This window comes from Pseudorca crassidens, chromosome 8, assembly GCF_039906515.1.
Source record: "Pseudorca crassidens isolate mPseCra1 chromosome 8, mPseCra1.hap1, whole genome shotgun sequence".
Taxonomy (NCBI): domain Eukaryota; kingdom Metazoa; phylum Chordata; class Mammalia; order Artiodactyla; family Delphinidae; genus Pseudorca; species Pseudorca crassidens.
The window spans coordinates 20,213,808-20,239,033 of NC_090303.1; the positions used below are offsets into that span (position 1 = coordinate 20,213,808).

General features: G+C 39.3%; 1 protein-coding gene across 3 annotated transcripts in view; it reads right to left on the reverse strand.

Moving 5' to 3' along the window:
* Nucleotides 1–25,226, reverse strand: part of LHFPL3 (LHFPL tetraspan subfamily member 3) — a 528,260-nt gene that overhangs the window by 162,938 nt on the left and 340,096 nt on the right. For all 3 annotated transcript variants that reach the window (XM_067746026.1, XM_067746028.1, XM_067746027.1), the window contains exon 2: nt 3,097–3,333. In XM_067746026.1, coding sequence (XP_067602127.1) covers nt 3,097–3,333 — 237 coding nt within the window. The remainder of the gene's footprint in view (nt 1–3,096; nt 3,334–25,226) is intronic.

Consider the following 25,226-nt stretch of genomic DNA (forward strand, 5'->3'; position numbering starts at 1 on the left):
ATTGACAGGCCATAAAACTGGAAGACTGTAAAAGATACTACAGTGTGGGTGGTGATATAACCTATATCATAACCTATTTCCTCTTCTGAGTCAAAGCTTGAGTTATGGTATTATCTGCTTCCATGATACCAGAAGGCATCACGTAGTTTATAACATCTTCCAAAATTCCATGAGCTAGATTTGCCTCTTGTTTCATTGCATTGCCCTGGAACCCAAAGGAGGCCTTAGCTATCACAGGACATCACGTTAGTTTTATCAGTAAAAAAAAAAAAATTGATAGTGAAAAACAATGCTTCAATAAGGGAAAATTTATATTAACGTAGCCATGCAAAGTACCTATATAAAACCAATTTCACAATTACAACTTATTCTTACAGATCCTCAGGGAAGTGAAATCTGAGAGAAGGTAACAATGATGTATTTAGTTTTGGTTACTGCATGCACTTCAAAGCCATTAAACTACTGGTTAGTGAAACTATGTTCATACACAAACATACAAACAAACCACTGATTGGTTTTCCCTCAAACAACCTAAGTTTTTGCAAGTTTTAACAATGAACAAGTGTTTAAATAATAACAAACAATAACGGCTAAATAACTGTAATAATAACTGTAAATCTCCTACCGTTTCTCAGAAACATGCAGGTTTGATTACATTTTATACAAGGCTTAGAAAACCTTGCTCTGATTTTTACAACACCCTATTGTTTACGGATCAGAAGTGCCTGGGTAATAGAACTGTTGATACATTCTCAGAGTTCCAGGAAAAGCAATTTCAATTGTGAAATAAAAATGTGGTAGAATTGAAATGTTTCATCAATATGGCCTGGTGTTCTCTGCTGCTTTATTAGATCTATCTGATTTGATACAGATGAACTGCTACTGATTTTAGTCCTTCAGAACCAGATGGAAGAAACTCTAGAATACATCCAAATATGATACGTTCAAATGGAGAAGATGATGAACACAGAAAAATTATTCACAGATAGTCCCTAAACCTTATATTGGCCTATTTTAATCTTCTTTCTCATTAATGCTTTTACAAGGTGTTTCCAATATATCATTGAGTAGAAAATGATGCTTTCTTTAATAAAGACCTAGACAGAAGGGATCAGACATCCACATTTAACTGAATCAGCTGGTAGAAAAGACCCATCTTGGAAACTGTTGATTATTATTCTATAATCCTGCCTGTTCCGTCCTGAAGTATGAATTCAGGAGAATTCTCAGTTGTATGTGTGATTGTGAGTTAGAATTCTCAGTGGCCAAGTGAAAACATTCCTGGCTTTGTTATTTTTTTCTTCTGAATTTTCTTCTTCTTTTATGTGGTCAAAGGATATCTGGAAAGTTAAAGGTTCTCAATATAACTTTGAATTGTACAGTGAATAAATAGAATTCTGGGTGGTGGTGAGAATCAAGCATTTGCAGAACAAAGTAGTTTACTTTAATTCATTCTCTAGGGAAAGGTAATTTATTCTAATATTGAGACATCTCTACTATTAAATTTGAAGTGAAGTTAACAGGACAGAGACCCGTCTGTGTACATCCAACAAGACACAAAGACAATAGCCAAGGGCACCAAATTAATGAGTGCATGTGAAAGCACTTTAAACCTGCAACATGCTTTATAAGTGTAATCAGCATCTAGAAAAGGCAACTCAGAGGGAGGTAGTCATGTTTTTAGGAAGTTCAGCACTATTCCCCTATGAAAGGATTATTTTTGTGTTTAGAATATTTTTGATAGACCCAAGTAAACTAATATGTATTCTGTCTATAAATCAGAGGAATAAAGGGCTCACGGGTGACTGCTCCTCTCCCGGACTTCTCTATTCATCTCTTTATAGTTCATGGCTTATGAGCATAAATTGTGATGTTCTAAGTATAAAGCTTGCTACACTATCGTTACATGTGACATTCACGTAGATACTAATGTATGCTTATATTTGAGGCATGTTGAGGCAGTGAAGAGTTTTTCAAGTAAACACTACTTGAAATAAACTAAATTTCATAATTCAAAGATGGATTTAGTTCTTAATTAGGAATAAAAGCTAGAAGAAGGAGCCACTTAGTTGAAGGTGCTGATACAAGTCCAAAGTATTAAAGATAACATAAAGACAAAACAATTTAATGAACCTAAGGCTTTAACAAAACAGAGACAGTAAAATTCTATCCCAAGAAATTGTTTTAGAAATGTGGAAAGAAAATTAAAAGATTTATCTTGAATAACGACTTGCTAGCTCTTACTGGCACACTAGAATATACATGTATCATTCACTAGTCAATGTCCTATTTTCTATCCTAGTTTGTGTGTATGTTACAGAAGGCATTTTCTTTTTGAAGAGAAATTTGAAGACTTTTGATTACCCAGATAACACATTTTAAAATTCAGCTAATTAGGTAAACACTGAAATATCTAACTGTAACTATTTGTGGCCAGTACCTCTACCTCTTTCTGAGAGGTTGAGTCTGAATTCAAGTATATTGATGGTGAGCAGTTTAACAAAGACGCTTATAGATGATTCTCAAAGACTCCCCAGGCATTTATTTCAACCTGGAAAATAGCTGAATACGTGGCGAGAAAGCACTTGCTGTTTGGCCAAGTAGCGCCTCCCCACACCCACCCCCCCAAAAAAGTTGTTGTTTCATAGCCATGGACTCAGAAAGCCTCAGAAAGGTAAACATAAAAATACACTATTTTAATTGTGTAAATGTCTTGAGTCTGGGAAAAGTCTGTGAACTAGACACCATTAAAAGATGCAGTATCTGCTAGTCCCAAACTCCCAATCCATCTTCCCCCAACCCTCCTCCCCCTTGGCAAACAAGGTCCTACTGTATAGCACAGGGAACTATATTCAACATCCCGCAATAAATCATAACGGAAAAGAATATGAAAAAGAATGCAGATATATGTATAACTGAATCACTTTGCTGTACAGCAGAAATTAACACAACACTGTAAATCAACTATACTTCAATTTTTTTAAATGCAGCAAATTAGACCCAGAGGGGATGCACTGCTACCAGACGGGAAAGAATGCAGAGTGTCATTTTTTGTGTTTGAGGTGTCCAGGTAAGAGTTCCCCAAAGCAATCTTACCTTTGTTTTCTGCCTTCAGTTCCTCTGCCATCAAGCTGTCTTGTCGGTTACCAAGCACGAATGCCAGAAACGAGAGGATGAGGGCATCCAAAATCCCAATGATAGCCAGGATGTAAGCCCAGCGGACTGAACAAGCCCCAAGAGTGTACTTGTCTGTCTTTTCTCCACACATCCGTTTTACTTCATCTGAATCCCAGCCATCAGGGAAAATCATACAGCCAAGCACAAGGCAGGCAGCTTAGAGAGAGAGGAAAAAAAGAGAAAAGGAGTTACATAAATTCCATTTTAGCAAATATAGCTACTATGTGTCAAATCATTGTCCAAATTCTTGATGTCAAAACCAGCAAATCTTACTGCTGTCCAACCCTGAGTGATTTTTTCCTGGTTAACTTAATAGCAGCCCAGCACTCTGCAGTGAAAGGGGCTCTGGGAACACTCTTTTCAGTGAGACTGAGCATTATAAGAGAGGTTAAGGTATGTTGATCAATAAGAAAATACTAAAAAAAAATTGAATTTGAGTGCATTTGTGAGAAGGCTTCCACTGCAAATAGGCCACAGGCAATCCTAACACTGCAGAATGACAATTCAATGATGGCTCTGAAGAGCTATAACAGCAGCCAGGTTGGGGATTAGGATAACATGGAAAATACCAGAGCATATATTGACTTGGAGTCACAGTAAAAAATAGTTTCATATTGTGACCTCCAACATACACACTAAAAAGTTTCTTGAAACTACACTTACCACATGCAATGCACTCTGATATTTTCTAGTCTATTCTCCGTTCTATTTCATTTTTTAAAAGGCCGAAAATCATGGTAATGCAGTGTGGCACCACAGAGCTTTTATGGAAATTCAGGAATTTAAGGAGAATACTTATGTTCTATTTCCCAAATATCACCATGTGAATCATACGAATACTTTTCAATAAGAATCTGTTAATTTGAAGGCTTTTGTTGCTACTCTCTTTACATTTAATCCAATTATTTGAGGGTAAATGATGACAGTGTTAGGTTGCACAGAGCATTCTGAACAGGTAGTTCACACATTAATTCAACAACTGCTTATCGAGTGTCTCCTAAGGAGTACCAGACACAGTTCTTGGTGCCATCAAGGAAAGAGACATGGTTTATGTTATCATAGACTTTACGTTCTGTCAAGAAAAGAGACATGGTTTATGTTATCATAGACTTTACGTTCTGTCAGGAAAGGAGGCAAAAAATGAGTAAGCATGCAAATAAAATAATTCTAAGTTGTAATAAGTAATAGGCAAGAAAGAAACAAAGGGCTCAGAGAATAGCGGGTGGGACCTTCTTTAGAGAAAATGATCAGGTAAGGCCTCTTGAGGGGATGACATTTAAGCTTAGGCCAAAAACAGGCAAAGCACTAGACACGTGAAACAGATGGGAAAGATGTCTCAGGCAAGAGCATGGGCAAAGGCCCCGATGTGGGAAAGAGGCTCGGTGTATTTCAGAAGCTACCAGGAGATGAGTGATGGGGGTGGAGAAAGAGATCGTGTTGATGCTGTGAGGCAGGCAGGGGCTATGCATCCCAGCAGGTCATTGTTTCCAGGGCATGTAACTAAAGAAGACTTGGATGGCACAACCCAGTTAGAGTTCTGTGACTGTCGGAGGCAAACAATCCCTGAAGCTGGCAGGAGCAAGTCCCACACAACTCTTACCTCACTGCAACTCACTGAACAAGCCAGAAGTAGACAACTACTATCTTACTTTTTAACAGGAGCACAGCTCTACAAGACAGGTCTGGAGGAGACAGATACCAAGAGGGGTGACAGGAAGGAAGACTGCCTGGGAGAACTCTGATTTAGGATTCCTTGTTATTTTACAGGATGATAGTTCAAAACTTTGGGTCACACTTAAGTCCTCTCTTTTCTTTGCCCCACATCACAAATGTTGCCATGCTTCTCTTACCTACCTGTGCAATATCTCCACATAGGCACTCCTACTTTAAGCCTTCATTATCTCTCAAAAGGAACCCTAACTTCCCTCTGCCTTCTGTTCATCCTCACTGTATTTCACATCACACATTACTGCTCACGCTCAAGATGTCTTGCTGGTTCCCACTGGTACTGAAGAACACTCAGACACTCAGCTAGGTATTCAAGGATCCACGGTCCAGCCCCTACTTAGTTTCCAGTCCTCTTCCCCTTTATACTTTCCACTTCATGTGGGTTGAAATACACATGATCCCCTGTCCATGCACCAAGTTTTTGGATCTCTGTTTTCTCTTTTGCCTGGAGAATTTGCCACTACTGTCCCTAAATACTCTCTTTTTTTTTTTTTTTTTTTTGCGGTACGCGGGCCTCTCACCGTTGTGGCCTCTCCCGTTGCGGAGCACAGGCTCCGGACGCGCAGGCTCAGCGGCCATGGCTCACGGGCCCAGCCGCTCCGCGGCATGTGGGATCTTCCCGGACCGGGGCACGAACCCGTGTCCCCTGCATCGGCAGGCGAACTCTCAACCACTGCGCCACCAGGGAAGCCCAATACTCTACTCTTAACATTTAACATTCAGTCAAAAGCAACATTCTCCACAGAGTGAGCCATCTCAAATTCTCCTTGAACTACATTATTGCCCTTCTCTGAACTCACATAGCTGTTGACTGCATTGATCTTAAAGTTCTTATTGTTGTTTTACATGTGTTACAGTTATTTATTTATAAGCATTATCTCAATTATAGACTATAAGCTTTCTGAGGAAAGAATCATCATATTAAGCTAAGTTAAGTCATATTAAGTTAAATCATCATATTTATAGCACCTAAAAGAGTGCCTTGTAGATAGTTGGCAATAAAATACTTTTGAATCAGAAACTGAATGAAACAAAAAGACAAATTATAGCACCTAGACAGTATACTCTAAAATATAGTTTACAGAAGTCAACATCACAACTAGCAAAGGTCACCAATCTAGTTAAATATGGATTCATACTTCGATAACATTTAACAGAGGCAATTTTTTTATAACTTGACGACAGATTACAAGTACTTGGGAGATTAGAAAAAGTGGAGCTGATGATTTGAAAATACTTCAAATTCCCATTCCTTCTGTAGTTTCTAGCATTCAGTACCAACATGCTCTCCAAGGCATTTCTAGTAGTAATCATCTTTGTATTTTAAAAAACATGTGGTTTCCATGAGTGAAAATTCATTTTATTTGGGAAGACCCAGATTTTTAAATCTAAACCGTATTTCAGAAAAATCACCTCTAAGGAAGCTATGTTACATGGAATATCTTCTAAAATATTCTAAATGCTTTTTAACATAATTTTTATTTATGACAATATTACTTAAAAAGGAAAATCAATTTTTTTTTTAATGAATGGGAATCTTTTGGAGCATGGTAACATAGTTTTAGCTAAACTTAATAGACATCACCAAGTGACTCAAGTTCAGACAGGTTATTGGACATCATAGGACAATTCCACTGGAATAGGATGTTTGTGGAATGCTGACATCAACAAAGACATCTTTTCTCAAAGTCTTTATGCACTGAGGGTAGACTATCTTAAAAATTTTCATTTCTGGAAACTCTGAATTACATACTGGAATAAAAAAAGCAGAGGCAGAATTCACACTCTGAAGCTAAAACCACAGGAGACTATGAATGGCAATTCATTATTCCCTATCTTCAAAGTATATGATTTCCTTAATCAAATTTTAAGTGAAGAATCTGGGAAGATAGAGGATATAATATACCCCATTGTGCTTCATTTTACGCAATGGGTATTTTTGCTGAAAGTAACAAAAATAGAATTTTTGAAGTGCAATTTTTATTTTCAATATGGTCTAAGGGAGTTGGCTGTTCAGAGGAATCTTTTTTTTTTTTCTTTTGCGGTACGTGGGCCTTTCACTGTTGTGGCCTCTCCCGTTGCGGAGCACAGGCTCCGGACCCGCAGGCTCAGCGGCCATGGCTCATGGGCCCAGCTGCTCTGCGGCATGTGGGATCTTCCTGGACCGGGGCACGAACCCGTGTCCCCTGCATCGGCAGGCAGACTCTCAACCACTGAGCCACCAGGGAAGCCCCAGAGGAATCTTAAGGTAAAACCTGGGCTGATAACAAGGTCGGGTTTTGGCCTCCCAGGGAAAAAGGTTTAGGTCCCCCACTCACAGGTGGACTCCAGGTGTCCTTCAGGCCAGAAGGCACTGGAATTTGTACTGCATTCTCCACCCCCTTCTTGTTGGCTGTCTCTTAAGGTGAAAGATCTGATCTTTTAAAAAAATTCATCTGTTTTGAAAATCTGAATGGTTCTGTAGTAGGATAATAAAAAATGAAACTCAATTGCATTTAAAAGCTTTCAAAACTTTGTAAGTGAAGTCTGTGATTAAAATCCAATTTTTAAATAAATATATCCTATCTTTTTGAAAGCTGTGCTTCTAGATGGCCACTGCATAACAAATTTTATTTTCTGACAATGTATTATCAAATATACATTTTCTTCTCACCCTATCCGAACTTCCCCAACTTGGCTGTTTTATTTTTGAAAGGCAAAGCCCCCTCCCCAAAGTTATAGTGTATTAAAGATTAATTTAAACCATTAAGATAGTTTAGGCTCTGTTGGTTTCTCAGGAAAGGTATGGTTATTACATTCTGCATTAATGCTTGAGTGCTATTATAAATTCTGTTTTCTGGCATCCTATTAACCAGAACCTCACTAACCTGCACGATTTGTAGAGCCGCTAGAAACTAACAGCTGTTTGTAATCCTGACTAAGAAGTACCTGCAAGATGCTAGGCTAATGCCTCAGTCAACAAAGGATGAAATAATATTCCTGTTGGCTTTATAATTATTTCTAATTCTTTACAAATTGATCATCCTGTAAGATGCAGCACCACCACTATACTAAACATTAGCGTATACAAGGCACCAGAACATCTGATTAACTTGGACATGCTATTTCCTGACTGGGAGGGATAGTGGAGAATTAGTTCCAACTGGGCTATTATCCAAAAACGGTTCCTTATTAGAATGTCACCTAGAAAATGACTAAGTTACTCGCAGTTATATATTCCTTCATTTCAGCAGTAGGTTTTCCAGAAGTATATCAGAGAACATTCTTGAATATTAAAGAGAAACAAGAGCTCACAAGCTGGAAGTGAGCAGAGAATAATGATGAAAAGAAACCTATGTCCTTACGGAACGCTGCCATGACATCTTCTAATCTAGAATATACAATCAAGGCACCTTTGTGAGGGCAGCACTGTTGATTTCAATTTTAAGCATATTCCAAATGGCTAGGAAGCATTCACATTCTAAAAGGAACCTCTATGTAGAGGCTGCCCACAATGGGTTCTTCTGAAATAGTACACAAACAGCTAGTGGTTCCCTAGAGCCACTAATTGCCCTGGCATTTTTCTTTGCCAAAGAGCTGAATATAACCTCTGTGAAAGAAACAGCCTCAGAAAAATCCACAACTGTTTTTAATTGGGTCTTTCTCCAAAGGGAAATGAAGCAAGAGGAAAAAAGCAATGGCGGGGGGGGGGGGGGGGGTCCTATGATTTGGGTCACTTGGGCCTGCTGATATTGCTGAACCAACTATCCTAATCAGGACTTTCAACATTGCAAACCTGAGAACGGCTTATTTTTTGGACAGGAAGGGAACGTCTAAATTCATTCTTTTAAAAGTCTATGCACTGTTGCACAAAAAGCATTATAAACTGCCTCACGTTGCTGAAGCACTCAGAGGGAACGTGGTGAAAACAATGAACCTGAGTTCACTTTATCAATTATTCAGGCATATAGTAATTGAAGAAACTGATGCCAGCAGAGCTGCCAGGCTATGGAGGGGGAACTTTCACAGGAGGATTTTTACTCTAAACACCTGGTAAAGGAGAGACACGAAGCATTCCTACAGTTTCTTCATTAGCACACGGCCAACAAAACTGAACCCTAGTATTCATACGTCTGGAAAAGGTACTGTATTTATACCTCAGTTTACCTCTGGAGAACTGAGTTGCTAGACAATCCAGGACAAAGTACTGTGGTTTAGAGTCCAGTGGAGAAAACCAATTGTCTCCTGATCAGTTTTGGTTTTAAACCCAGTATAATTTTATGAGCATTTAACTTGGGGTCATAACACAAAAGATACAACATCCCTTAGAAAGAGGAGAAAGAGAACATGTAAATAAACAACGGGCTCTCAAAAGAGGAGAATTAGAAAGTTGTGTGGGATGAGAGAAGCTTCTCTGCACAGACGCTCAGCCCTAATTGCCCGAGTAAAGGGCGCCATGCATCCACGTGTACCTTGTGCTCAATCAGCTGGTGTGAAACCCACACCATCGGGTTTAATAGAAAGGGGAGAATCAGGAGCCCACCCACACCTGTACTTAAGAGCTACGTAGTGGAGAAAAAGCTTTTCCGGAATATGAGGAAAAACATTTAACTAAGTACAATGTACCTTGCTAACGTGCCCAAATTTTGAGGGTTACTAGCCAAATATAATTACAAATCAGAATGTAGAACTTAAAAATACAATACAGTTCTGATCTCTAGAATGCTAGTAGATGGCTTTTGATATCTATCTTGGATCCAGTCAGACGCCATGAAATCTTGATATGACATAGTTAATAACAGTACACACCATAATAAATAGCTAACATTTATTAAACGCTCACCATGAGTGGGGCACACTGCACATACATCATCTCATTTAATTCTCAAATAAAGACAAACATGAGAGCACTACTTCCCGGCTTCTCTAGTTTCTAGAAACAGGGATTTTTCCTGAAATACCCTTCACTCCCCATCCCATTCTTTCTTCCTTCCCACTGAGACGGAGTGAGTCCCCTGAGGAATACCTGGAGGAGAGGTATTCTGCATACCAGCCCAGCCCCTTCCTCTCCTTACCTTAGGAGCAGTTTGCCCACATGAAGAATATACTCCACTCTTCTGTGCTGTACATTTTACACAGGGTGGGCTTGACTTTCCAGTGATGCCCAGAAGTAGGAAGACAAGTATGTTTGATTCTGGGGGTACAGATTAGGAAGTCCTTTTGGCTGAGAGACCCAGAGTCATTTCTTCAACCTAAGCCTTCTCATCCTAAAGGGTATATTTGGTCTCCATCTGCCAGCTCTTCTCTCTCTTAGTTGGTTCAGAGCTTGGGAGGGTCCCACAGTTCTGGAGGCTAGAAGTCTGAGATGAGAGCACCAGTATGGTGGGTTTGGTGAGCACCCTCTTCTGAACTGCAGATGGCTGACTTCTCGTTGTATCCTCCCTCACATGGCGGAAAGACAGCTAGCTAGCCCTGCGGCCTCTTCTTATAAGGTCATGAATCCCATTCACGGGGGCTCCGCCCTCAGAACCTAATCACCTCCCAAAGGCCCCAGCTGCTAATACTATCATACTGGGATTAGGGTTTTAACCTGTGAATCTTGGGGAGACATAAACATCCAGTCCACTGCAGAGGGGGAACAGAGGGTTGTCATTCATTGTTTCTCCACCAACCCCAACATTATTTTCTTTTTTATGTATAGGAAAAAAGGAAGCTGAAGCACAGAATCTTCAAATAGCTTGCTCAAGGTCATGCAAAGCCCACAAGTGGTGAAACAGGATTTGAATTCAGGTAGTCTAGCTTTGGAATCTATGCTTTTAACACCACATACACTATTACCCTTTACTTATCAACAATAAGGATGCACATGAAATTACTTTATATTAGAGTTTAAGATTTCACTCTTTTCTTTTTTTTTTGGCCATGCAGCGCGGCATGTGGGATCTTAATTTCCCGACCAGGGATTGAACCTGTGCCCCCTGCAGTGGAAGCACAGAGTCTTAACCACTGGGCTGCCACGGAAGGCTCGAAATTACTTTAGAATATTTTTATTTTTACTAAGAACACTTACAGAATCTTGAAAGTGCTTGTTGTTTATAATTAGACATTTATTGAGTACATGAGCTACTACTAAAATGATGCTTAGAAACTGCTAGCTTTTATATATATAAATATTTCTTTTGTTTACATCAGTACTTTACCTAATCAGAATTTCACCTTATATGCAGTGCCAAGAACATAAGAGTAATTATAAATTATAAATGTGTGAAATGGGAATTAATGAGATTAATTATAAATAAATATATGTATATTTGGTTTTATACACATTTCCCAAAAAAAATCCAACCTTTTTTTTTTGGCTTGATATTTTAAGTTGGTTTTTGGCTTGATATTTTAACTTGGCTATCTGTTAGCCAAACATTTTATATGCTCTTAAAAGGTACATATTCCTTTTAAGAGTATATATGTGTATATATGACTATGAATATATTTACCTTATTAATTTACATATGGTTACTTACATATAGAATAAGTTCTACTTCAGGTAAAAATAAAGACATGAGTCAATTTGGTCCTATTAAAGTTTTTGTGAAGATTTACTTCTTTTAAGTAACTTCTTTGAGTTTCAATAGACACATTGTTTTAATGAACATTTCAATAAACGCAAAACCAAACATGCTGGCAGGTCACAAACTTTGAAAATTGCAGGAGAGCTCTTGAGTCAGGCAACATTTTCAAGCGCTAAAATCTATATTGCATTTCAGACACAGGACCTTAATAGAAGAAAATATCGTCTTTCTCCACAGCCTATGAACAGTACGCCTATCATCGTTCTCCCAGCAAATCTGCTTTAGCCATGGTAACACCCGGAGCAAAGACCAATTATTATCTTGCCAGCACTTTTCCGTGTGGCTCCTTGTGCCAAGCTACTTTATTTGTAAAACAGGGAGCCCTGGTCTAGATGTTTGAGTGGTTATTTACTATTTACTTTATATCATTCATATTTAGAAGTATATTTGTATTCACTTGACGCTCCATACATACACATATGACGAGAAATAACTGCATCGGTAAAGTAATTCCTGAGCAGACTCAATGTCTTCCTGCTCAGCAGACAGACAGAGGGTGGTATCCTCGCTCTCTGCCCTAACTCAGGGAAAGGAGACATTGGCTGGAGTTTGACAAGGTCAGGAATCTCATGCCAATCCAGCTAGCAGCATTTCATTTCTCTGTAAAAAGGGGTAAACTTAGGAGCAACTGAACTCCTTCTCAGTGAGGATGAGCTCTCCCAAACCTGCCAGACTCCCCCGAAACAGAGTGCCCATTTGTACGCACTTCCCTGAAACAGAATTTGTCACCAATATAGCTTTATGGTGGCAAGCTTTTCTTTTACACAGCTTGCCCACTTTTTATTTTATTTTATTGATGTAACATTTGAATTCTTTAGAAACTTCAAATGGCAAAAAATATTGTTCAAAGAAAACATGTGGAAAAACTAAATACTACATACTAAAAATGTCAGAAGTGGAACTAAGCTCAAGCAAGATGGATGCTTCCCCAACCATCCTTTGTAAGGAAGGCTCCTACTTTCAAGGGGGCATTAGATGCACACATGTACACATTATTTACAGACTCCCAGGTTATGTTTTTTCACAGTTTAGCTGATATTTCTTTCTCTCTTTCTTTCCCTCTCTCTTTTCCCTTCTTTCTCCCCCCTTCTCTTTCCTCCCTTCCTTCCTTCCATCTATATCTAATCAATATATCAATATTGATATCAATATTGATATGATACATACAGATCTCCCTCTGCTTCACTCCTGGTCCCTATACAGCTTAAGAACAGCCACATAACCTATGGAGTGGTGTCATTCTTTGCAGAGAGGGCTTGTAATATCATTCAGGACAGATACGGTCTAGTCTAGGCACTGAATTATTTTTTCATCACGTTGAAAAAGGCGGAACAGCACAGTGGGGCTCTGGATAACAAAATTTTCGAGCTGACTGTTCCTAATGTCTATTCTGTTCCTCTTTAGTATCACGTCCTCATTTCCATCCCCTCACCACTTGGATGCTTAAGATCAAGGTTATGTGGACTCTCAGGGTCTGCTTTATTACAGCTAAAACAAAAAACTGCTAAAGAAAAACACAACTGTGGCAAATTGTTTGAATTCCTTTTTTTTTTTATTTCTTGCTCCTTGAAAAAAAAATTTTTTTTAAAGCCTTCCATTCTCTTTGCTGTGCCTTTGAAACAATTTATTCAGACTAGGGAAAATAATCTGAGATATGTTAGGCTTTAACTAATCTATGGTAAAATCTTCAGTGATTTATGTTTATGGAGAACGCTAATGGTTTAGAACAAAAAACTGTCCCCAGAGAAACCGAATTGGAATTGGCAGTAGGTATCAAAAATGAATAGGAGAAAAACCAGGTCAAGAGACGGTGAAAGAAGTCAGTGGGTTAAATGTTCTGTCAAAAGATTTTCACGCACGCATCTTTCAACCTCAAATTCTTAAAGTGGTAACCAAAAGTTTATAGATACAACCTTGTCAGGTGTGACATTTGAAGAACAATGCCTGAATCAGAACAATGCCTTCCCTTGACTAAAAGGAAATGCAATCCAGTCTTAACCTGCCAGTGAAATGCCCAGAAGGTGGTTTTGCTTTGAACTCAGGTGCTAGAATGGCCCCAGGCAAAGCTCTGGCTAAATCTCCCTCAGCAGGGAGCTTGGGCTTTTGCTCTCTGCCCTTGGGGATCATTCCTGCCCTCAGGGTTCGGTACTTTCACCCTTTAACCAAGGCCCCAGGTTCCTGACTGGGGTTAAAAAAATCTACTGTGATTCATGTGCCACTCTCATAACCAAGGCTGGGGTATGCTGATGGGAATTATAGCACTGTGATGATCTAAAGTATTTTAAACTTCGAGATGATGGCCATGTGAATTACTGATAAACTCTGCTAATTAGAAACATTTAATAAAGTGATAGGATGGTACACTTGTTCCAACATGTTTCAGTAAAGAATTTGTTTTTCTTGGGCTTCCCTGTTGGCTCAGTGGTTAAGAATCCACCTGCCAATGCAGGGGACATGGGTTCGAGCCCCGGTTGGGGAAGATCCCACATACTGCGGACCAACTAAGCCCTTGTGGCACAACTACTGAGCCTGCGATCTAGAGCCCACGAGCCTCAGCTACTGAAGCCCGTGCGCCTAGAACCCATGCTCCGCAACAAGAGAAGCCACAACAGTGAGAAGCCACAACAGTGAGAAGCCCACTCACTGAAATGAAGAGTAGCCCCCACTCGCGGCAACTAGAGAAAAGCCCGCGCATAGCAATGAAGGCCCAATGCAGCCAAAAATTTAAAAAGAAAAAAGAAAAAAATTGGGTTTTTTTACCACTATCTGAATCCAGAATACCAGTTTCCTGCTTGCCCAGACAGAGAGAGGGATATTAATTCTTGTTAGAGACCAATATATGACCAGGAGCAGAGCTTAAAATTTCTGAATGGAAATTGAGAACAGTCTAGAGCAGCCATGATCTGGGCTTGGGTCCTGGTCCCTATCTTGAGTCCGGCTCCAGGGAATAAAAAGATGAACACACATTCTCCACCCTACAACCCTGCCTGCTCTCCCTCTTCAAGGTACTGTTTGTATTCTTCAAAGAGTAGTCGACTTTCATACATAAAAGAAATATCACTTGGGACAAACTGAGGGCTTGTTGATTCTACAATCAAACACAATCTAGATTAAGCATTTCCTTATCTGTACTGTGTATTAGTTTTCTACAGCTACTGCAACAAATCGCCACAAACTTAGTGACTTAAAATAACACAAAACCATTTTTTTTTTTTAGATTCCATATATTTTTGTTAGCATACGGTATTTGTTTTTCTCTTTCTGACTTACTTCACTCTGTATGACAGACTCTAGGTCCAAGGTTCTGAAGAACCCAGGGGCAGGACAGGAATAAAGACGCAGACATAGAGATTGGACTTGAGGACATGGGGAGGGGGAAGTAAAAGAGTGGCATGGACATATATATACTACCAAATGTAAAATTGATAGCTAGTGGGAAGCAGCCGCATAGCACAGGGAGATCAGCTTGGTGCTTTGTGACCACCTAGAGGGGTGGGATAGGGAGGGAGACAAGAAGGAAGAGATATAGGAACATATGTATAACTGATTCACTTTGTTATAAAGCAGAAACGAACACACCATTGTAAAGCAATTACACTCCAATAAAGATATTAAAATATATATATATATACATATATATAATTCTGTAAATCAGAATTCTGATACAGGTCTCACGGGGCTAAAATCTCACTGTTTGTAGGGCTACATTCCTTTCTGGAGGCTACAGACAAGAATCCATTTCCCTGCCTTTCTTTTCCTGCTTCTAGAGACTGCTGGCATTCCTTGGTTCCTGGACCCTTTCCCTCTTTCAAGGTCTTCAATGGTGAGTGGGGTCTTTTCACATATCTCTCTGACACTCTTCTGCCTCTTCTCCTTCCACTTTTAATAATTCATGTGATTAGATTGGGCCCACCCAGATAATCCAGGATAATCTCCCCATCACAAGGTCAGCTGATTAGCAAACTTAATTGCATCTGCAAACTTAATTCCCCATCTCCATGTGACCTAACATATTCACAAGGTTCCAGGCACTAGAGAGTGGACATCTTTGGGGGGCATTATTCTGCCTACCACATGATGTTACACATGGTAGTGTGTTGTTACAATCTTTTTTTAAAAATTGAAGTCTAGTTGGTCTACAATGTTTCAGGTGTACAGCAAAGTGATTCAAATACACACACACACACACACACACACACACGTGTATATATATATATATTCTTTCTCAGATTCTTTTCCATTACAGGTTATTACAAGATACTGAATAAAGTTCCCTGTGCTATACAGTAGGTCCTTGTTGTTTATCTATTTTATACCTAGTAGTGTGTATCTGTTAATCTCAAACTTCTAATTTATCCCTCTCCCCTACATTACCCCTTTGGTAACCATAAATGTGTTAGAATTCTAAGTACGTGAGTCTGTTTCTGTTTTGTAAATAAGTTCATTTGTATCACTTTTTTAGATTTCATATACAAGTGATATCATATGATATTTGTCTTTCTCTGTCTGACTTATTTCACTTAGTATGATAATTTCTATGTCCATCCATGTTGCTGCAAATTGCATTATTTCATTCTTTTTTGCAACTGAATAATATTCCGTTGTATATATGTACCACATCTTCTTTATTCATTCATCTGTCAATAGACATTTGGGTTGCTTCCATGTCTCGGCTATTGTAAATAATGCTGCAATGAAACTGGGGTGTACATATCTTTTCAAATTATGGTTTTCTCCAAATGTATGCCCAGGAGGAGGATTGCTGGATTATATGGTAGCTCTATTTTTAGTTTTTTAAGGAACCTCCATACTCTTCTCCATAGTGGCTGTACTAATTTATATTCCCAGCAACAGTGTAGGAGGCTTTCCTTTTCTCCACATCCTCTTCAGCATTTATTGCTTGTAGACTTTTTGATGATGGCCATTCTGACCAGTGTCAGGTTATACCTCATCGTAGTTTTGATTTGCATTTCTCTAATAATTAGCAATTTTGAGCATCTTTTTGTGTGTCTCTTGGCCATCTGTATGTCTTCTTTGGAGAAATGTCTGTTAGGTCTTCTGCCCATTTTTTGATTGGGTTTTTTTTTTTGACATTGAGCTATATAAGCTGTTTGTATATTTTGGAAATTAATCCCTTGTTGGTAGCATCGTTTGCAAATATTTTCCCCCATTCTGTAGGTTGTCTTTCTGTTATGTTTATGGTTTCCTTTGCTGTGCAAAAGCTTTTAAGTTTCATTAGGTCCCATTTGTTTATTTTTGCTTTTGCTTACATTACTCTAGGAGATAGAGCCAAAACATACTGCTGCAATTTATTCAAGTGTGCAACACACTTCAAAGAGTGTTCTGCCTATATTTTCCTCTAGGAGTTTTATAGTATATGGCCTTACATTTAGCTCTTTAACCCATTTTGAGTTTATTTTTGTATATGGTGTTTGAGAATGTTCTAATTTTATTTTTTTACATGTAGCTGTCCAGTTTTCCCAGCACCACTTATTGAAGAGACTGTTTTTTCTCATTGTATATTCTTGCCTCCTTTGTCATAGATTAATTGATGATAGGTGCATGGGCTTATTTCTGGGCTTTCTACCCTGTTCCATTGATCCATGTGTCTGTTTTTGTGCCAGTATCATACTGTTTTGACTACTGTAACTTTGTAGTATAGTCTGAAGTCAGGGAGTGTGATTCCTCCAGCTCTGTTCTTCTTTCTTAAGATTGTTTTGGCTATTCAGGATCTTTTGTGTTTCCATACGAATTTTAAAATTGTTTTATTTCTATGAAAAATGCCATTGTAATTTGATAGGGATTGCACTGAATCTGTAGATTGCCTTGGGTAGTATAGTCATTTTAACAATATTGATTCTTCCAATCCAAGAACATGGTATATCTTTCAATCTGTTTGTGTCATCTTCAGTTTCTTTCATCAGCATCTTACAGTTTTCGGAGTACAGGTCTTTTGCCTCCTTAGGTAGCTTTATTCCTAGGTATTTTATTCTCTTTGATGCTATGGTAAATGGGATTGTTGCCTTAATTTATCATTCTGATATTTCATTGTTGGTGTAGAGAAATGCAACAGATTTCTGTATATTAATTTTGTATCCTGCAACCTTATCAAATTCATTGATGAGCTCTAGCAGTTTTCTGGTGGCATCTTTAGGATTTTCTAGGTATAGTACCATATCACCCGCAAAACAGTGACAGTTTTACTTCTTCCTTTCTAATTTAGATTCCTTTTATTTGTTTTTCTTCTCTGATTGCTGTGGCTAGGACTTCTAAAACTATGTTGAATGAAAGTGGTGAGAGTGGGCATGTTGTTATAATCTAGTTCCTGTCTTCTGATTTGTAGTTACTGTGGTCCACACTGAGAGGCATACAGTTGTAGATCTATTGTAAGGGATGAACCCTGAGCATCTGTGCCACACAAGGCTGGCCTTCCATGGATCTCTGCTGGGTTTTCTGGGTATGACATGGTTCTATCTTGATTTCCTGATTACCTTTAGGTTTTCCTGTTGGGACCAACGTTTGACCTTTTTTGAGCCTGCTTTTCTGAAGTCCTGATATTTTTCCTGTCTCTGACAGTATACATTCTTTAGCTTAAGCCCTTAAAGGCAAGCTTGAGTCATGTTTCAAGAGTGTGGATTATCTTGACCAAAGCAAACAATGCTCAGAAAGGCCATGACTTGGGGGCCTTCTTGCTAGGACCAAATCCACTGCTTGGCTATCTCTCTGCCTTGGATATTCAAGCTTCCAGCTTGAATCACACCTAACTTTGAAATCCTTTGGGCTATTTGCTATTCCTCTCAGTGACTCTGTGCAAGCACACACTTGCTAGTCCCTACTTTCTCCCTTCCAGCACTGGCTCCCTCTTGGGGTCACAGCATACTACTTGGCGGAACTCACCTAAACTGCAGCCAGCAAGGCCATCTCAACAGCTCCAGACCTATAGAGATGACACCAAAGACTATCTTTTCTCCCTCCTTCCTAAAAATATGGGTGATCAAGATGAGTACCTCTGATGTCTGCAGAGTGAGAGCTGAATAATAATTTCCCGAAACTTTTGCCATTTGACACATTTGGAAGTTTGAATAAGAGTGCATATGGATCCTGTCCCCTAACCTCTAGGTACTGATGTATTCGACCTGTGGGCTCAACCTTCACACCTCTAACCCATCTTCACAAAGACAGGCAGTATATTGGGAGGTTCAGATGTAGCTGCATGGAGTTAGTTATGGGTCTAGTGTGTAGCATGAGCTCAGTACCTCAATTCTTACCCATTATTCCCAGGTACTGATCTCTGGACATTAATAATAGAATTATTATTGTTATATAAAGCCAAAGCCATCATTTAGGTTTCTGAGAGTCCAGAATCTCCAGTGAGATGAGTAGTTTGAACCAATGTTGAAGAAAATAAATTTGTCAGGGAAATTGGAGCAAAAACCTGTAGTGCCTTCCTTTTCCTAAAATATTTTAATACTGTAAAAATAACAGCTAACATTATGAAGCACTTGTGTCACACACACTCTTATATGAATCAACTCATTTAAACCTCATTACAACCCGATGAAGTATGTACTATTATTACCCCCATTTTATAGAAGTTGAAACAAGAACAGAGAGCTTAAGTAACTTTGAAAATGTCACAGCTGCCAGGATTGACACCTTGGGCAGTCTGACTGTTGTTCCATCTCTTAACCATTTTATAATTATAGAGTTTAATTTTTACTATTTCAGGAAAATACAGAGCTTTCCTCTAACAACAAAAATCAGAATACCACAAAAGATTCACCCAAGAACTGGTGAGACTGATATAGATAATCTGACAAAAGACTGGTCTTTGACTTAATTAAATACAGTCAACAATTAAGGTCAAAGCAGGTTGTTAAAAATGCAAAAATTGGACACATCAACAGATATTTGTATTGCAGTACATGGCTAGAAGCCCATTACTGAGAAATGGTCTTGTGGTGGAACAATACTAGAGTTCCCATGAACTTTAAGAAATGGACCAACTTATTTTAAAGTGTTGGCATCCTGAGTTGTCAAAATGACATTCCTAGAAATAACTGGCAGCAAAATCTCAGTAAACTGAAATGCAGGAACTTCATTGATTTTTGTTATTGCTGTTGTTGAACTTTAGAGCAATATATTCCCAGTTAAGGGAGTTCTTGTCAACAGCTGATGAGAGCCTTAAGAGGTGCCATTTCTTGTATGGCCAGACATAAAGTGATTTTACATAACCTTGGCAAACAGCTTCTTCAGTCAGGTAACTATTATTTACATCCCAGTTCTGGGGACAACAGGTGATTAAGACACATTGCATTCCTTCTCTCAAGGGACTTCTAATCTAAAAGGGTACCTAATTTAACTGCTGTAATATGGGAAAAAGGGAGAAACAGGCTACTGAGTGTAACTGAACATATAATCTTAAACCTCCAACCTATGCTTTGAAATCTCAAAATTTGCTGAAAGGGAAAATTTAAGATTTTTAGTCTCAGACCATTATTCTTTCAACCAGATCCAAAAGTTGGAAGAGGACTGGGACAAAGAGGACTGGAAGCTGGAGGACATAAGTAAAACCGTATGTGTGTGTGTGAGTGTGAGAGTGTGTGTGTGTGTGTGTGTGTGTGAGAGAGAGAGAGCATGGTTATTTAATTATAATACTATATAAAATAAAGGTACAGATATAACTGTTAAGACTTGGAAGATAACTAGTATCAAGATAGGAATATGCAGTAAAATTTACAATTACTAGGGAGGACAAAAGGGATTAAAAAAATAATAATTCTAGCAAAAGAAATAGGAACTGGGGTATAGTCTCAAGCTGAGGAGGTCAGGGGATGTCTCTGCTATATGACAATACGATTCAAACTCAAGCTCCCTGTATCATCAATAGTGTGGTATGTTATTCATCTCTTCTACTGGAAGTACAGTAAATATTAGGACTGGATGTTTCCACAGTGAAAGTTATGTTTCCTTGAAAGAGTCCAAATAGGGAAAATGATTTACCATTCGCATCTTTTAGATGAGGATACTTCATATCTTTCCTCAGTGCCAGATCCTAGAACACTGCCTGGAAACGTGAAGTGATGTATGGTTTACATGATCTATAAAGGCTGACAAGAACCTTGCTCTTGGGTCTTTCTTCATGGTGATGGGTGTTTGATTGTTTCCACCAGCCCTCCAAACTGGCCCTTCGAAGCAAGGGGAAAAGAGTTCTAGGCCTCATACTCCTGCTCTCCCCTCAACATTTCTTTATTTCTGGCACATTCTAGGTCTTTGGCCTCTCTAAGGTCCCTGTAGACTCCTCTCTTAGCATTTTTTGGAATTAAGCACCATTTCATGGTTTTAAATTACTCTTGCTTGCCCTGGTAGTATCAGGGCTAAATACATCCCTCCAAACTTTAATTCTTCTCTTTAAGCATTCTTCTTCCTGCACTGGGGAGGAGGATCACAATGGTCCCTTAAATTCTACAGGAAGTGTTTTCAGTCATGCAGATGCAATCAATAGAGAACTCAACACAGCCTTTATAAGCCAGAATGGAGCCAGTATACAAAAAGATCTTAAAAAAGTACTGGAGAAAATGGAAAAGGCACACAGCTCTGTAACTAAAACTACTCACGGGTCAGAGGGAGAGAAGGAACATTCTTCTTGTGGTCCCAGCAGGACCTCGATCAGGGATGGTTAAATGCTTAAGAGTTCCTTGAAGTTCCAGTCGTCATGGAGCTATTTGTAGACTGGTCTTCCCAGGATATCAGTTGCTTCAATATTACAGATTATTCTTGCATGGTTGGTGGCCAGTACATTTTCGTGGTTTCTAGAGGGTCCCAATTTTGCAGATCCACTTGACCAGGAAGTTTCCATGCCTCAGTAGGGGGTGTGTGTGCTTATTTTATTCATTTCAGGCTGATACAATGCTAAATTTGACAGAAGATATTTTTCAGTGAACTGGCTGGTTAGAAACCCTAAGCTTCTGGCTCTTCCCTGACTGAACACTATGTACCCTGGGAAGTGGTGAGCTCTGGAGTGAATTAAGCCTAATGGAGCATGAACTTAGGTCTACATCCATCTGCAGTCAGGCACATTCATTTATTGGGTTGGACATGAAATGGTGCTTTAGATGTGGTTGAGTGATGATGCAACTGCTCCTCTGGCACACCTCGGATGTTGAATGTTTGGTGTCAAATTTAGAATGAAGACCTAAGGCTTCTTTTTGTTGTTTTATCATAACGCCCGGAGGGACCAGGATATTGGTTAGCATCAGACACTAGTCTAGCTGGGCACTGGATCCTGTAGATATCACTCAACCCTTGCACCCTCGCGCCACTGCCGACCCTGCTCCTGCTAGAATCTCACAATTGCAGCTACTCATGCTTCCCCGTTTTGTTTATTTATTTATTTATTTATTTAAAGATGTTGCCAAGCATGAGAATTGTGGCTGGGCCACTTAATCTGGAATGATATTGACATCAGCACTGGCCATTGAAATTTCATCACATAGCAAAACATCACTCATGATGTTCCTTCTCCCATCTGAAGGCTAATAAAAGAGGAGGCATTCATGGGGTACTTTATAAGATATGCCCTACCAACCTGAAAATTGACTTCTAGTAGAGAATTACTATCTACAATTTTCACCACCTCAATGCAGTAAGTTCATACATCCGCAAACAATGGTTCTGGGATGCAATCTTTACTGAACTTGAATTTTGGCTCTGCTTCAACCTAGAGTAAGAGCTACATCATGGATGCCAACTGTCTTGCATATGAGACCTTAATGGTCAAGAAAGTGAGAATGCTGCCCACCTGGCCTAACTTGTCCAGCTGTAACAATGTCCCCAGTGGTCTCTTGGAATGCTGAGTCACAGGCCAGAGCTAGATGCTATACAGCAGTGTCCTTGTCAAGGCCTGTCTGTAAGTGATATCCCTGTCTGGTTTACCTGCCAGTGGTATCGCTCGCTGGCAGCACGTGATATCCTGGAATTCTTAAGGTAATGAGAAATATCATGCCTCCTGTTGCTTTGGTCTGATGATGCTGAGTAGCTACTATCATCATGACATTGGGTCAGGCTGTAAGGCTAATAACATAGTCTACTGCTTTGCCACTAAAATAATGTATTGGAAGATGAAGGCCTGAGAACACATCCCTGACTCATTCCTCCAAAAAAAATGAACAAATTGAGGCTGCTGGCAAGTTAAGAGGGTGTGTGCCAACCTGAGGGTCAAAGTTTCTGCTCCCTGTGGTGTTGAGGAAGAGTGGAGAGGGCTGTGGAGTGGAGACTCCAGATTTCCTGCTCCTGGAGGGGCCAGACCAGCAAAGGCCTGTATGCATATTCTGCTTATACTCCTGGGAGGACTGTAAGACCCCATGGCCTGGAGGAGAGATATTTTTGTAGCTGAATTGCTTCCAGTCCCTTAGGCGGAGAGGACTGCTGCTTGTTCCCAGAAAGGCCTCCTTCCCACCTCAGGGCAGCGACTACCAGCTCAATGCTTATCAACTGACATAGCAGAAGTTTTCATGGCAAACATCAATGGCCTAGGGAACCTCTAAGTCCTGACTGAAGCTGAAGGTAAATAAATCATGAAGAGTCAAAGGAATGATAATTCCTTTAACGGGAATCAGACACCCAAGGGAGAAAGGAAAAGCTGAACTGGAGCTCGTGGCTGTATTGCCATAGAACTGAAAGACATAGGAGAGAATGTGAACAAAGTACTGATTCTCCTCAACGAGATGCAATTAGAATACATTAGACTTCCTGGAGCTAAATATCAACCTCAATTTAAAAAAGGAAAAAAAAAAAAAAAACCCGACCTGAAGAAGATGGGTGTTGTTGAGAACTGAAATAGTGGTTTGGAACACCCTGAAGAACAAATGGCACAAAAGAACAAAATCCCAAGGTATAAGGGAAAGGACAAGAGATCTGGAAGTTAGAAACTTAAAACGTAAATAGTAAGAGCTCTGAGAAGAAAGAAATATATGGAGATATAATTTTTTAAAAAAGAAGAAAATTTCTTTGGATAAAGACAAGTTTTTAGATTAATAATAGTTACCACGACTCAGATGTGATTAATGGAAAAAATTTACATACCTAGTTATACCTTGGTGAAGCTTATAAATTCCTTGGATTAAAAAAATCTTATAAACTTCTACAAAGAACATTATGACAACAACAACAAAAATTAACTAAAGAAATGGTTACTATGTGTTACAGAGTTCTGAAACAAAAGATATACTGAAAGGGAAAATAATATCCCCCAACTAAAATTTTGAAGCAGTCCAGCAAACCCTACAAATTTTAGTGGAAGTAGAAATGCTGTGGTGTATTGGAAATGATTAACAACTGATTCTATGGAAAAATGATAAGCAAAAAACAAAGCCTTGCTTTGAAGTGCTTGCCAATTTTCACAGTGTAACTACTCCCTCCAACGTTAATTTCACAGTGTAACTACTCCCTCTCAAAGTGATGTCATTGAACACAGAGTTGGGAAGAAATGAGTCAGTTTAAACCAGCTCCAGGACACCACTGCAGAGAGCGTTAATGTAGATATAACAGCTTAAAAATATCACCTCTGTGGAATATGTGATGAGCATGCAAAGAAAATACCTTAGTGGAAGGACACCTTTAATATGTTAACAGAGAAATGCAGGTGTGATTATCGCTGTTGGGGTGAGAAGGTAAGCCTTGGAAGAACTGAAGACAATTAATCAGCACTTCCAAATTAACAGGGCAAAATACAATGAAAGAATTGACCAAGTCAGAAAAGTAAGAGGGACTTCTGGTTTCCAGTCCCTCATGCAAGAAGCTTAGAAATCACCACTTCATCCTAATTGTAAGTAAAAAATTTGTACTAAAAAAGTCAATAAACTTTCTCACATCTATCAGGAAAGTGAGGTCACAGGGCAAACTGCTACCCCCAAGTTTGGAGAGACAGACAGGTGGATACAGAAACTCACAACTTATGAGAGCAGAAACCCATGAGCAGAAACCTGAGGAACCAGTGCAGGGGTAGGAAAACCTGAACTGTAACTGACAAATTGCTGGGGGCTCAGTGTGGACAAGTTTGAGAGTTAAAAACTCCTAGGGACCCAGTCACAAGGTGGCCTCCACACATTTGTGAATTTTACCTTCTGGAGCTCTGCCAGATCCCCAGAGTGAAGACTGGAGAAAATTCCCCTCATGATGCTGGCAGAGAGAGGGGCAAAGGAACCATTCTGAAATATGCCAGAGTGTCTGTTCATCTTAACAAGGCCTGTCCTCAAGGAAAACTATTTTACGAGAGTCTAACCTATTGGGATTTTATCAAAGGTTAATCAACATGGGGGGAGGGAGGAAATACCCAACTCCAGCCCCTTCTAGCCATCCTGTCCCATTTAGAGCTAGGGAAAAACTAGAGAAGCACTTGTAAAGAAAAGTAAGAAGAGGAAAAAGAAAAAAATAAAGTGTGTTCATACTAAACCTAAAATTAATGGAAGGAACAACACAAAGAATATCAGTTATGCAACAAATATGGAAAGTCTGAATTTCCCTATCAATATACATTATCATATTCAGTTAGACAAAATCCAGTTATATGTTAACAAAAATCACCATTAAAATAAAGTGACAGGGGGTGGAGTAAAGATGGCATACTAGGAGGACGCGGAATTCGCGTCTCCTCATAACTAGAGCAACTATCAGGCACCGGTGGGGGGCCACGGACACCTAAGGGGATGGGAG